Source organism: Cetorhinus maximus, chromosome 1 (genome assembly GCF_964194155.1).
Source record: "Cetorhinus maximus chromosome 1, sCetMax3.hap1.1, whole genome shotgun sequence".
NCBI classification, from domain to species: Eukaryota; Metazoa; Chordata; class Chondrichthyes; order Lamniformes; family Cetorhinidae; genus Cetorhinus; species Cetorhinus maximus.
In genome coordinates this window covers 71,520,624-71,535,248 of record NC_135879.1, presented here as the reverse complement: position 1 = coordinate 71,535,248, position 14,625 = coordinate 71,520,624, and the positions used below count along the sequence as shown (strand labels likewise).

At 45.3% G+C, this 14,625-nt stretch overlaps 1 protein-coding gene across 2 annotated transcripts in view; it reads right to left on the bottom strand.

The window, feature by feature from the left end:
* tll1 (tolloid-like 1) overlaps nt 1-14,625 on the bottom strand; it is a 441,724-nt gene that overhangs the window by 152,317 nt on the left and 274,782 nt on the right. For both annotated transcript variants that reach the window (XM_078542318.1, XM_078542328.1), the window contains exon 10: nt 6,707-6,822. In XM_078542318.1, the coding sequence (XP_078398444.1) occupies nt 6,707-6,822 (116 nt within the window). The remainder of the gene's footprint in view (nt 1-6,706; nt 6,823-14,625) is intronic.

Genomic DNA, 14,625 nt, shown 5'->3' with positions numbered 1-14,625 from the left:
CTTTCTCAGTGCTTAGATAATATCACCACCTTCAACACCTCTTTGTTCCTTTTGTCTGTGACATCTTTTGATTATCTGCTCCTATCACTGCTTGCTTGCCCCTACAACCACATCCACCCCAACTCCACCACCCACCCCCACCACCCCCCCCCCCCCCCCCCCCCTTAAACCAGCTTATATTTCACCCCTCTCCTAACTATACTCAGTTCTGCTGAAGGGTCATGAGGACTCGAAACGTCAACTCTTTTCTTTTCTGCCGATGCTGCCAGACCTGCTGAATTTGTCCAGGTAATTCTGTTTTTGTTTTGGATTTCCAACATCCGCAGTAGTTTTTTGTTTTTATCTATAGGTTATAGGGGCTTGTCAGCGTTTTGGTCTAATAGCTTTCCCAGCATCTTTTCCCTGAAGATGATGATTGTTTTAAGTTTCTTCCTCCCTTTCCCTTCTTGATTTTCCAGAATATTTGGAAAGTTTTTTTAAAATCTTCTACAGTGAAGACAGACACAAATTACATATTCAACGCTTCCGCCATTTCCTTGTATTCCATTAATAATTCTCCAGCCTCACTCTCTTTACTCGCTTTAGTTACTGTTTTCTGTTGAAGTACTTGTCGAAACAATTACTGTTTTTTAATACTTCTAGCTAGCATTCCCTCTCATTTAGTCACTCTTTGTGGGTTCTTAAAATCGGTCCAATCTTCTGACCTACCACTAATCTTCAGGGATTTGTAAGGTGTTTCTTTCAATTTTATACTATCCTTAACTTCCTTATTTAGCCACAGATGATGTATCCTTCTCCTAGATTCTTTCTTTCCCACTGGGATAATTCTTTGCTGAGTGTTATTAAATATCTCCCTAAAAGCCTGCCACTGCATCTCTACTGTCCTACCTTTCAACCTAGTTTCCTAGTCCACTCTAGCCAAATCTAACTTCACACCCTTATAATTAACTTTATTTACGTTTACATCAAAGTGCCTCAACACACAAGCCAAATATCAAGCATAACAGTCTCTATAAATCATGAAGCATAGGTCATATGCTACAAATTCATATGCTACAACTTTCAGTTTCTGTTTTACAGCATAAGACTAAAATGGTATGGAAGGCATAAAGCACTAGATCTGAATCAGCCACATTATCCAATTATTGGTTATATACGAATTCAGCTTCAAAGTGTCAAGTCCTCCAGTAAGTACTCACAGCACAGTGCTTATTTTTATAGAGCAGGATTATGGGTTTGGTGTGCGGACCTGGTCGGCGGACCCGGGAGCAGGTGGGAAACTGCCTGCGATTGGACCCCGACCACGATTTCACGCTGGCGGGCCAATTAAGGCCCGCCGAGCATGAACGGCAGCTTCAGTGGTCAGGAAGGGGTGGGCCATCTTCTCCCAAGCTCTTTTTGTCAGGTGCGGTAGCCTCCTCCTTCCATCTCTGGGGACAAGCGTGTCCATCCTGGCAGCCGCCTCCTCCAGGAGGACCACAAGGCATTTATCAGAAGATCAGCGGGGTGGGGTGCAGGGGGTGCGGAGGGCAAGTGCCCACCCAGCCTGCCCTCCCGCCTAGCGTCTGCAGCCTGTAGGCTGCCGGGTCCAAAGGCGACCCGGCGGCCGGTTTAAAACCGGCAGAGTCAAGCCCTGAAAGGCTGTCGGCAATTAAGACACCTTTGGTGTTTTCAGCAGGAGATTAAAAATCTCCAGGAACAGAATCAGGGGTTGCTGGGATTGTGCTTGTACCTGCAAGCCCTCACACAAGCAATGACCATGCTCAGTGTCCGTGTGAGTGATGGATGAGGCACCCAGTATCCCAGCTCAGTGCCTGTCCACCAATGGTGAGCAGGGAGGCCCAGGGCGACCTCACATTGGCGCACGAGCTGCCTGTCATCTCTGCAGACTTCTCTCAGGGTGCTCTGGCTGACAGCAGCAGCTCCTCCGCCCCTCTGCCAGTGACTGTGGCATCTTATGAGGCTTCGGCGACTGGGGAGATGCCAGCCGTGGCATTGGCCGCTCCCTCCGACGCGGGGCCAGCACAGGCTCCACGGGCCAGAGGGCGACCACCAAGGTCATCAAGGCCAGCAGGACAGCAGAGTCAGCAGGCTGTCTCCAATGCTGGTGCCAGTGAGTGGGGAGAACCAAGATGAAGCACTTAAAATTATGTTTGCAAGGCATCATGAGCACAAGAGGGTCTGGTCACGGGTGATCTTCTGTTCTGTAGTGTTTTGTTTATTTTAACTGGCCTGGGATTGAAGAAGGTTCTATTCATTTGTTTTGACTGTCAACATGAGATAAATTTTCTTTTGTCGTAATGGCCTGATTGTGCATCACCTTTTTTATTTCATGTGGTACAGGGTACGCCAGTATGTAATGCTGGACGTGGTTCGAAACTTTATTGCACAGGCACTGAGTGGATATGGGGTCAAAGGAAAGAGTCATTTCAGGCATCTGGGATGGAGGTGGCAGCCCTGGCATGAGGTGGTAGCGCTTATTTGGCAGCCTAGCTGAAGGAGTGCTGATTTAAGGCACCCCTGGTGTCCCTGCCTCCCTGGAGGTTACAGAGTTCTGCCTCCACACCCTCAGTGTTCTCCTCACCGTGCTCCTCTTCTGACTCACCACTGGATTCATCATCTGTGGCCTGTGGAGCTGCGTCAACATCCTCTCCCTCCAGTGGGTTCCCTCCTGCCAGTGCCAGATTGTGGAGAGAGCAGCATGCAACCACAATTAGTGACAACTGCTCTGGGGGATAGTGTAGTGCTTCCCCTGAACGGTCCAGGTATTGGAAGCGAATCGTCAGAAGACCTATCATTCTCTCTATCACCGCTCTTGTGTGGGCATGGTTCCTGTTATACCGCTGCTCTGCATCTGTTCTTGGGTGGCGGAGAAGCAGCTTAAGCCACCTTTTCAAGGGATAGCCCTGGTCATCTAGCAGCCATCCATCCTGTCGGACTGGAGCACTGACGAGCCCCATCACCTGGGAGTGTCTCAGGATGTATGCATCTTGGGAACTGCCAGGTTACCTTTCACAGACTTGCAGAATATGCATCCTATAGTCACACACTATCTGCATGTTCATGGAGTGGAATCCTTTCCTGTTAACGAAGGCACCCGGCTGACCCGCTGGCACCTTGATGGCCATTTGCGTGTAGTTGATTGCACCCTGGATGCGGGGGGATCCCAGCAATCGCTGCAAAGCCTCTGGCTCGCTCAGCCTGGCTGGCCTCGTCCGTATGGAAATGAATGAAAGTCAACACCCATCTGAACAGAGCTTCTGTCACCAGCTTGATGCAACTGTGGACCCATGGAAACAGCCGGAGGAATATAAGTTGAGGGCCACTATGACCTTCAGAGCCACTGGCATGGGGTGTCCACCCACACAGTCAGAGGTGATCTCAGGCCTAATTATCTGACAGTTGGAGGTCACTGTCCCCCTTGGGAGGCAGAGCCTCCTTCGGCATTGCACTCGGACATATTGAGATAGCTGCATCGCCGCCTATAAACCCTGGCAACAGGATTGTGGTGTCTTCTGCGGCCCCTAACACCTTGGACTACCTGCTGGCCCTGCGCGCCTGTGCCTATGCCTTTCCAACCACCGGTCGATGCCCTGGAAGCTGCATAGGGACACCCGGCCTCCTCTCTCTTCTGCCCCTCTCTTCCTCCTCAGAGTAGGTGCCACCAGCAGAGACCACAATCCCCATTACCAGGGTAACAGAAGGTTGTCTGATACCTGGAAGGGTCCACACAGTCAGAATCCTCCAGGGGCCTTGGAGATACTGATGAGTCCTGAAATTAAGCCTGGAAATGCTAAAAATGAAGGCCCGAACAGAGATGAAGCTGTCATAAACCAGTAATACACCAGCAGCAAACTATCTACCAAACTCCTCACTACTCACACTGGCAATGCTGCTGACCCTTTTTATCCCGCCCATGAATGAGGTTTTTGAAATTGGCGGCTGGCCGCCTGCCTGTTTTGCAAAATCGCACGGGCAGCGAAAAATCGGCGTCAATTGACTTTTTAATGGCCTTAACTGGCCTCTTAATTAATGGAGGGCATGGCTCTGGCACCCGTGTGCGCCCACTGACCGAAATATCATGCGAGTGCGCAATGACGTCAGCACACTCACCCGGCATCATCACGTGCTATTTTACATTCAAGCGCGTCAGGCACAAGCCCACACGCCGAGCGAAATATTCTGCCCATAATCTCTGAAGTAAATATTCTGACACGGTAAATGTCATGCCTTAAACATAGATCCCAGGATTCAAATATGATTAATGTACGTATGTGATGGAGCAAAAGTCATCGGTGAAAAAATTCATCTGGGCCCATCTTCTGGTCCATGCCTCTACATGGAGTTTGCACACTTAAGATTCAGAAAGTCGTGCTGCTTGCCTCCCTGGCAATCCTAGGAGGAGGATTCAAGTTGCAGAAACGAGAAAGGGTGGTTGGGGCTGGGAACCCAATTGCAATGACTGTGCAATCCCGCATCTCCTGAATTCATAAGAAGGACTTTAAATATTTACTATAATAAAAGCAAAAAGCAAAGCTCTGAAGAAGAGTCATATGGACTCAAAACGTTAACTCTGTTTTTTTTCTCTCCAGGGGTGCTGTCAGGCCTGCTGAGTTTTTCCAGCATTTTCTGTTTTGGTTTAAATTTGAAATTTTTTTTTATAAAAGCTTAGCTTCTTTGGTGACGTCAGGGGCTGCTGAAGAATTTGAAGTGGGGCAGGCCTAACACTTGCTCCACTTATTATAAACAAAACTTCCAGAGATGGTACTGCAACAGGTGATAGATCTCTAAGTTACATATACAAGGGGCCTAGTGGCTGCTTTAGGTGGCTATCCAAGGCACCTAAAAAATGGGCATGGCAAAACTAGCAGTCGCCTGGATGCTAGGACCATCCTGCTGCTAAATCTGTCAATAGTACGTCAATATAACGCCCAATAAACAAGCTCAATGCATACTATTTGTACCCATTCTTCAATCAAATTCTTTTCTGGGGCAGAATTTTATGGTCTCCCACAGGCATGTTTGTAGGCAGCGGGGAAGAGGTGGGTGGGGGTGGCTGTGAGGGGGCTGGTAAAATTCTCTGGGTGACTTTCCCACCACCTACCCCCAACCTTGCCATGATTTTTCAGGCAGCAGGCAAGGCAAGGGGTGCCTGCCCCCGTCACCCTAATTGAGCCCCAGCTGCAATTTTCAGACAGATGGAGGAGATCAGCAATGGGGGCGGCGGTTGGGGAAGGGTTGGTGGGTGAGGGGTGAGCCCAGCAGGTTAGCTCACTCAGGCCTTGGGTGGGAGTGGGAGGGGGTGCATACTTCACAGTCCCCCTTTTCCATTTGGGGGCCCCTCAAGTGCCCGCTCCCCTCCCTGACTCTGCATCTCCTCCCCACCCCCGCACTCCCCAACCCTCACCCAGGGACTCCTGCCCTTGGCCGCAATGAGATATCCCCAGACTTACCTTTCATCCGGCTCCTGGCTCTTTGTTTTCTGGGACTGGACGCAATGCCAGTAATGGGCACTGTTCCTGGTGGCGCTGCATGGACAAGAGAGTTTTCACCCAGAGACCCTGCAGCTCTCAGAGGCAAGACTTCCTCCCCAGATGAGGGAAGGAAGGCCTGTCTCCAGCCAATTAATTCTCAGAGTGTTAAATGGCTGCAGGTTGGCCATATGGAGTGGGGGTGAGTTCACTGACATTTTCAGTAGCGGGAGGGGAAACCCCACCACCTGTTAAATTCTGCATCTAGTGGTTGAAAATCTTGTGGGCTTTCTTAAATTAGTTTTTTGGACTGGGTCAACGAATGTGAAAATTGTGGAATGTTTAATTTTCACAGTAGTTCAAAGAATTTTGTGCCTAAAGTTTATGATCAAAAGAATGACAGGTTATCTTTTAATCTGCTGTCATGTCTGGTCCATGATAGCACCAAGAAAGGAAGCATTCAGGTTCTATAACATGGGGGAGAATTTTCTCCCCGTCGGGCGGGCTGAGCGGGAGCCGCTAACCTTAAGGTTGGACGGGCAGCCCTGACAAGTACTTCAATTAGTTGATAAATGGCCTTAATAGGCCTTTGACCGTATGATGGGCACGCAGCTGACTCCAGTGCGCACCCGCCGAACTGAAGATTGGAATGACGTATGGTGGTGTCGGGAAGCATGCCCGATGTCACCGCGCGTCATTTTATGCATCGGCGTGTGGGGTCCGCCCCTGCACGCCGACCAGAAGATTCTGCCCATGAAATGTTTCAGATTACCAGAAGGTAACAGCTATTATGCATTTGACTATCAAAGCACCATAAAACCACAGGTAAACATATCCATTACATCAAGTGCCTTGAGATATTTTACAATGCCAAAGGTGCTATATAAGTGCAATTGACTGATGGCTTGAAATATTTAATTGTTTCTTTTGTGCATTTTCCCATATTGAGGAGATATTCCTTATATTACAGCATATAATATTATTGAAGTATAAGAATTCACCATCTAAAATAATGGCCTATAATATGTGCACATGCCTGAGATTACAACCACACCAGTAACTATTTTTTGCCATCACCAAAACAGTCAATATTACAGTACATCCTCCAATATACAAATCTTGTCAATTCATTGAGTAAATAATTACCAAGTAAGGTCTTTAAAATAAATTAGTGCAGGCAACATCTATGGCTGTACTGTAGATATAGAGAACCAGAGACTATGCCAATATATTACCTTTTCACCAGGTGTAACTGAGATTCTCCAGACACAATGTGTGTATGAAGGGTATCCATTAGGAAATCCTGGGGATGAGAAATTACCAGTTGAGTCTTGAAGAGTTTCTCCACAAGCTGCAGAGGAAAGCAAGAAGACTTAACTTGGCTTTTGTTAACTGTCTGTCCAATTCCAACTGCTAAAGTAAAATGTTCATTCCGAACAGAAACGCAATCATATCAAGATAGTGAAGCATATTAAATAATTTGTTAAAATCTGAAACTGTATTTTCTGGTTCTTTGATACAATAAAATGAGCAAAGTAGTACCTGTTCCAACCATATTAGGTTCTGCACTCCTATTGTGAAGGTCTTCCAAAGTTCAACCCCTACTCTGTTTTGTTAGCAGATCTCATATGGGGTCAAAGGGTTAAAATTACTCTCCGTATCAGCCAAATAATCGGTTTAATCACTACATCTGGAGATAGTGTTATGGTACATGAGGTACTGTTGCCACAGAAGTGGCAGATCCCAGAACACTTCATGCTGCTTTGAGTGGGATTATGAGGCCTGAATTGGGCTAAAGAAAATGGATCAAATATTTATTTCATTCCCTACAGGGAACAGAGGGGCAACTTTGTTCTGGTAATTAATCCTAGGAGGATCAATTATCTTTGTTCCTTTTCTTCTTGGGGCCTTCACTCAGTCCAGAATGAGATCTATGACTTCTCTCAGTAAACATGGATCATGCTGGGCTTATCGCAGGTGGTTTGCACAGAACTCTTGGGAAGCCTGGCAATATCCACAAACATAGCCAATTACTTTTAAATAGGAAAGAAAAAAAACAACTGTAAAACAAAAATGAAATCAAAAGCACACCAAAATTGTTGCTATTTCAATATGAAAGTCGAACTCAATATCCACAATAGGTAGAATTATGCAAGAAGCAATGTATTGGCTGAACTGGTCTAAAACACAAAATAATGTGGGATAATGGACAGATATCTGTGCAACCATAGTTGGAGCTGCTAATCATTTCATCAGCTAGTGGGAGATTGATTAATTCTACTGGGTTGATAATATCAACTACAGCTATTTCCTACAATTAATGTTCAAGTAGAGTAGACCTGTCACAGCAGTAAGCTAATGTTGGTGACCTTCAATCTACAGCAATTTCACCTCATGAACTATTTAAAACATTCAGTTTTTCTAAAGTGATCTTGAATGATTTCCACATAAGATTAGCATTTTTGTCACAGCATGATGAATAATAATGTTTTTGCAGTCATCATCTGCTTATCAGCAGGAAATGCAGCATTGTTAAAGCCTTGGAGAATATAACTTATCACAAATTAAAGATGACAAGTGATACAAAACGCAGTAAACTGAAAACATACAAAACAGTTGGGAGCTGTCAGTTTTGTGATTAGATCAACTGGGACAACTGTATTCATATGAATGCTAAAAGAAGTTAACTCTTTGAATACTTGGCTGTACTACTAGTTTACAAGTTTTAAAAGAATCTGTGGAACACCTTTATGAGAAGATGGTGTGCACAGGTTGTTTTCTTCCCAAAGTCAAGTTTAATAGGGTATAAAATGCAGACCAAAATTATTACAATCGAGCCAGTTGTGTACATGTGAGGGATTGTGTGGCAGATCAAATTAGCTTAAGTCATCTACATATTCCAATTAGCAGGACTCAACAAAGTGCTTTGACACCATATCAGTACAGCTGATTAGGATTCAGTCTTCTTTCTTCCATTGGCTGCATTCTATGATGTAAAAAACCTGCTAAAATGTGGATCTTTGGGATGGAATTTTCACCTGATATGTGGAAGAGAATGGAGGTGGGCAGCCACGTAATTTCATGCCACCAGCCAGAATGTCAGTTTGCCAGGACCATCCCGCCCCTCCCCCCAAGCCATTTTCCTGAAGTGGGATTGGGGGTGGAAAGGCTACACACCCACTAGCGTCAGGTAGCTATTAAGGCAAGTGAAAGGCCAATTATCAGAAGCTAACTGGAATTTTCCAGTTAGCCTGCTGGCGCCCTGCAACACTGGGAACACTTGGTGGCGGCCTCCTCATGCTTCAAAAATGGTTTGAGGCCCTCTGCATTAATCTGGTCACGGCTGCAGCCATAGGCTAGCTTTTTTAGGGCTTTTGCCTCCACAATGCTGGTGGGCAGCCGTGGGCATTTTTTCAATTTCAATTTCTTTAAAGTTGCTGAGAATGGGCCTCAAGATGGAGGTGCCCTCTCTCTCCCTCTTACCTGCAACAGCAGGCTGCAGCTCCTTTCATCCTCCTATTGGCCCTCTAGCTTTGAGAACCCACTCAAAGTCCTTAATTGGGCTTCAAGCATGCTCTTTGGCTGCTAATTGCCCCAATTCAAGGAAAATCACTGCCAGGTGACTGCCCCCGGCACAGTGTAGGGTTGGAACCCCATTTGGCCCCGACATTGGGGTCATAATCCAAAACCCAAAATCCTGCCCTTGATTTGCCATCTGGTTGCAGGAGCTGGTCATGGTGATGTAACTGTGGAGATCTAGTATGTAAACCTCAGCCTTCCATGACTTGAATTAAGGAAGTGCACACAAAAAGAGAAAAGAACAAACTATAAAACACATCATACCACATTAGGTAAGGAAGTAGAGTACAGAATTGTTATATGTATTACCAGAGATTAAAGACTGAGCTTTAAAAACATTGTCTGAGCTGACAGAACTCAACATTCTCCTAATTAATTACACCACCAGGCTCATCGGTGTCAGTCATAATTTGCTGAACCGAATATTTCATCATCTGCAGGGATAGAGAAAACATCTCCACTCCAACATAAAACCTTTGATGCTACAACCACATAGTAGATGGTCAATTCTCTGACCAGTTTTGTACAGCATGTTAAACTATTTTGCCCTACTAGTTACTACAATCTGCCAATAATTTAATTTTCATCTTCAGGGACATGCACCTTGACGGACACTGGCAATGTGTCCCCACTTGGTCCACTAGGAAGGGTATCTTGTTCCAGGAGGCTACAGATTTCAGAAGTGATGCACAGACATGTCAAGAGCTGACCCTCTGCCTGTGAATAGCTGCTGTTGCTGCTATTGCTCCTGTTGGTGTTGCTACTCCTCTTGTTCTTCATCAGAGGTGCAAGGTGGAGCTGTATATGCTGCTTTCATACCGTGGTGAAGCCTGGCAGCTGGGAGTTGTAGCTGAAGGTGAGGGAAGTTCAAGATAAGTGAGCTGACTTCCAAGATGTTGGAAATCACCTGTCAGTTAGCGAAAGCACTCTCTGAAATGGAGTGATGTGAGCAGCGGCCTCTCACCTGGCCATGACTATAGCTCTCCAGTTTCATTGATCAAAAGCTTCCAGGCCTGCCAGTTCCACTGAAGAAGCATTCCCCACTGTGTACTCATCTCATGACCCTGATGAGTTCCACACATGGTTACAAGTGCAGCCCTGTTCCCGATTTCAGTGCATCCTTTTTTATATTCATTTCTGGGATGTGGGCATCGCTGGCTAGGCCAGCTTTTATTGCCCATCCCTAGTTGCCATCTTGAACCGCTGCAGTCCCTGTGGCGTAGGTATGCCCACAGTGCTGATGGGAGGGAGCTCCAGGATCTTGACCCAGCGACAGTGAAGGAATGACGATATATTTCCAACTCAGGATGGTGAGTGGCTTGGAGGAAAACTTCCAGGCAGTGGTGTTCCCATGTGTCTGCTGCCCTTGTCCTTCTAGATGGTATTGGTTGTGAGTTTGGAAGGTGCTGTCTAAGGAGCCTTGGTGAGTTTCTGCAGCGCATCTTGTAGATAGTACACACTGATGTCATAATTCATCAGTGGTGGACGGAGTGAATGTTTGTGGAAGAGATGCCAATCAAGTGGGCTGCTTTGTCCTGGATGGTGTCAAGCTTCTTCAGTGTTGTTGGAGCTTCATTCATCCAGGCAAGTGGAAAGTATTCCACCAGACTCCTGGTTTGTACCTTGTAGATGGTGGACAGGCTTTGGGGAGTCAAGAGGTGAGTTACTCGCCGCAAGATTCCTCGACTCTAACTTGCTCTTGTAGCCACAGTATTTATATGGCTAGTCCAGTTCAGTTTCTGGTCAATGACAACCCCCAGGATGTTGATAGTGGGAGATTCAGCAATGCTAATGCCATTGAATGTCAAGGGGCGGTGGTTAGATTCTCTCTTGTTGGAGATGGTAATTACCTGGTACTTGTGTAGCACGAATATTACTTGCCACTTGTCAGCCCAAGCCTGGGTATTGCCAGGTCTTGCTGCATTTGGACATAGACTGCTTCAGTATCTGAGGAGTTGTGAAGGGTGCAGAACATTGTGTAATCTTCAGCAAATATCCCCACTCCTGACCTTATGATGGAAGGAAGGTCATTGATGAAACAGCTGAAGATGTCTAGGCTTAGGACAATACTCTGAGGAACTTCTGCAGTGATGCCCTGGAATTGAGATTACTGACCTCCAACCACCACAACCCCTCTTCCTTTGTGCTAGGTATGGCTCTAATCAGTGGAGAGTTTTCCCCCTGATTTCCAGGGACAAAACAGCAAAACTGGAGTCAACGTTTGGACCAAGACTGTAATGAGGTCAGGAGCTGAATGACCTTGGCAGAACCCAAACTGAGCATCAGTGAACAGGTTATTGCTAAATAAGTACCACTTGATAGCACTGTTGATGACCCCTTCCATCACTTTACTGATGATCAAGAGGAGACTGATGGCACAGTAATTGGCCGGGTTGGATTTGTCCTGCTTTATGTGTACAGGACATCCTCTGCACACTCCAGGGGACAAGCAGTATTTTTTGGAAACCATGTGCTCGGGCAATCTTGCCTTTTTAAAGTTGCAGCCCCTGTAAAAGGAAATTGCAACAATGCACGGCAAGCTGCTGGATAATCATTTTTTGCCATTCAAGAGAAGCTATGGCACATCAAAGGAAAGAAAGGGCACCCAGGTTTTGTGGCGTTGCCTTGGACTCTCAGTTCAGGGAGGTCCAGGCCATCAATGAGACCATGTTGCTGGGGGAGCAGAAAGCTCTCCAGACTAACCCTAAAAAGGAATTGGGATTAGATGGTAAGGGTTGTGAAAGCCCAGCATGTTGTACCACAAACCTGGCCCCAGTACTCATTAGTTTAACACTCTCACTTACTTGGTGGTCAAGGTGTGCATCTGCCCATCACATCTCAGACCTATCACACCAGCCACCTCTCACACTGCACCACACAACCATCACTCACCCTACAGCACCCCTTGGCACTCAGGGCTCCTCTCTAACAGCCTTATACTGCACCTCACCAAAACACCTTCCAATCACACCAGTCACATATACATTTCTCATTGCTTCTACATACCTCAAAGTGCTATGGCAGGCACATCCCATAAATACAATGACACACAGTTGTTAGACATTCTGTCCTCTCACTTGCAGGTGAAGGGTGCCCACAGCAGGAGGGAAAACCAGAGGGCTGGAGGAGGACCAACAAGAATCCATCTGCCCACACCATTAAGCAGATGATTTCAGGATCATGGGCACCAGTGCTGTAGAGCCAGAGGCACCTGGCATTGCTGAGGCCATCCAAATTGATGGTAGGTTGGTGCCTTATGCATCGTCTCCATTCACTGCTCATCCTCATCCTGAAAGTTACCATGAAATGGAAACTGCAGATGGAGTGTGACCACTGTCACTCCACCAACGCCCTACATGTTGCCTTTTAGCCATTCCAGCCTGCTGCTACATATGCTGTGATGGTGCAGCCAGGCTCTCAAGGCCCAGTTCTACTTGAGGGCACCCTCTAAGGTCATCTGCAGTTTTCACCAATGAAAGTCAGCAGCCTTCCACCCGCCAAGGGGCCTTTCAGATGAAAAGGATGCAACAGAGCTAAACAAAACCTGGAGGAACTATTGCTCATCTAGGCCTACATTAAAAAAGGGACTGAGTGCGTCTGGTTTAATAACTGTGCATGTGCCTCTGAGTCAGAAGATTATAGGTTCAGGCAAGACTCAGACTTAGGAACATAATTCTGGAACAATACCTCAATATGGTTCTGAGAGAATGCTGCATTGTAAGGGCTACCCTTTGGACGGGAGCCTAAGCTAAGCTCTCATTTGCCTATTTGAGTGACTGTAAAAGGTTCCATGGCACTATTTCAAGAGCAAAGGAGTTGTGTTGGCTACCATTTATCTTTTTACCCAAAACACATTAGCTGATCTTTTATCTTATTGCTGAAACTTGCCTCCTAAACAACAGGTAGCTATACTTAAAAGCCCTTCATGGCTAATAAGTTAACCTTGGAATGCCCCAGGGATGTGAAAGGCAATATAGAAATGCAAGTTCTTTCTTTTTAAAAAAGAATAAAATCAGAACTACAAATTCTCATTGGCTTCACCAGTATCTGAAACACAGTGCATTTTGGGTATGACTTTTCATTGGAGTGGATTAAGGTCATGTAAGGTATAAAGTTGCTACTGTAAATCATGCAGAATGTCAAAAAAAGTCGAAAGCAATCCCAAGATTTAAGTCTAAAATGCTTTCAAACTGAAATACATCCGAGTTCCCATCTTACCAAAGGTTACAGTTCTAGATGTTTTCCAGATGCTCTCTACTGCTGGTTGAGATTTTATCTGTGATCTATAACCCCATAACGGTGGAACAATCAGTGTACTTGTATTTCCAGTAATCACTGCATTTTTTATAAGCTATATCATATTATTAATGAAAGCTCTGAAAACTTTATAATTGAGGTTACAATAGAAGGGACAGCTTGACCAACAGGTCTTCTGCTGTTTGAGCAGATATAGGAAAAATGTTAGACTACGTACCAGTGCTGCATAAGAGTTCCAAGATTAAAGGATTACTCATACATCACAAATCGGCTAAAAAAAAAGCTCATTTTTAAATGAAGAAAGAGAAATGTTATGATTTTTTCCTCAATAAGACCAACAGTCTTACAAATAGCACCAGGTAAGTCTCATCTCTATAAGCAGCTTGTCTTGATCTGATCTGCAATAAAATCCAGAAGGGTATGCGCTTCCACTGTGAAAGACTGGAACCTTCTGATAACATAATTATCATAACAGTGTCCATAATAAAAGATGTCTGTACCATGTCTGAAGTAATTGCTCCACAGGTGAAATCTACAACAATCTTAATTAAAATATTTCACTATCTTAAATATCATCTTGGCTTTCCTGCTTATAAATTAATTGTAATTCTAATATTGGAAAATATTAAATGAATGCTTATGTATAAGCAAGTTTGAGCACACTACACCTACTGTAACAGTAACATCTTTTCTTATATAAAGTTGTGAAACGAAGTTGCACAGGGGTATGGTTTTAACTCCCTCCTCCTGGCGGAACCAACGATAGTCGATTTAAATTCACCGCTTTGGATTTACTGCTCTGATCCTGCTTTGTTCCCCTCACTGGCTGCCATATCACCTCTGGAATTTACCTGGGCCATCAAGATGCCTGCTTAAATCAGGCAGAAGCCTTATCGCTCCATTAAAATCAGGGTCCAACAACATCCATAAGACCCCAAGGGAATTTTAACAGTCTACCTAGCAGAACATGCGCCATGATATTCTGCTCAGTAAAGCCTGGCAGGCAAGGAGAAGAAGCCTGAGAGTTAAATCTTAAAATTATTTTTGTAGGACTAAGTGTGCTCCTCCAGAATCCACAAGAATAATGTGTGCCACTGCTACCCTCCTTCAGGTGATCCTCGAAACCTGAAGGAAAAGATGTATATTCTCTACGGAATTTTGTTTTGTTTACTCTTTCAGCTAAATCAATAGTGCTGTCATTTCAAAATATGTGAATTCTACACTGTGCTCAAACATGAATTTGGATTTGACCTCATCAAGTCTTCACATTTTTACCAAATTTTCAGTCTTAAAAAAAGTGTTCAAGTGTTATGGATCC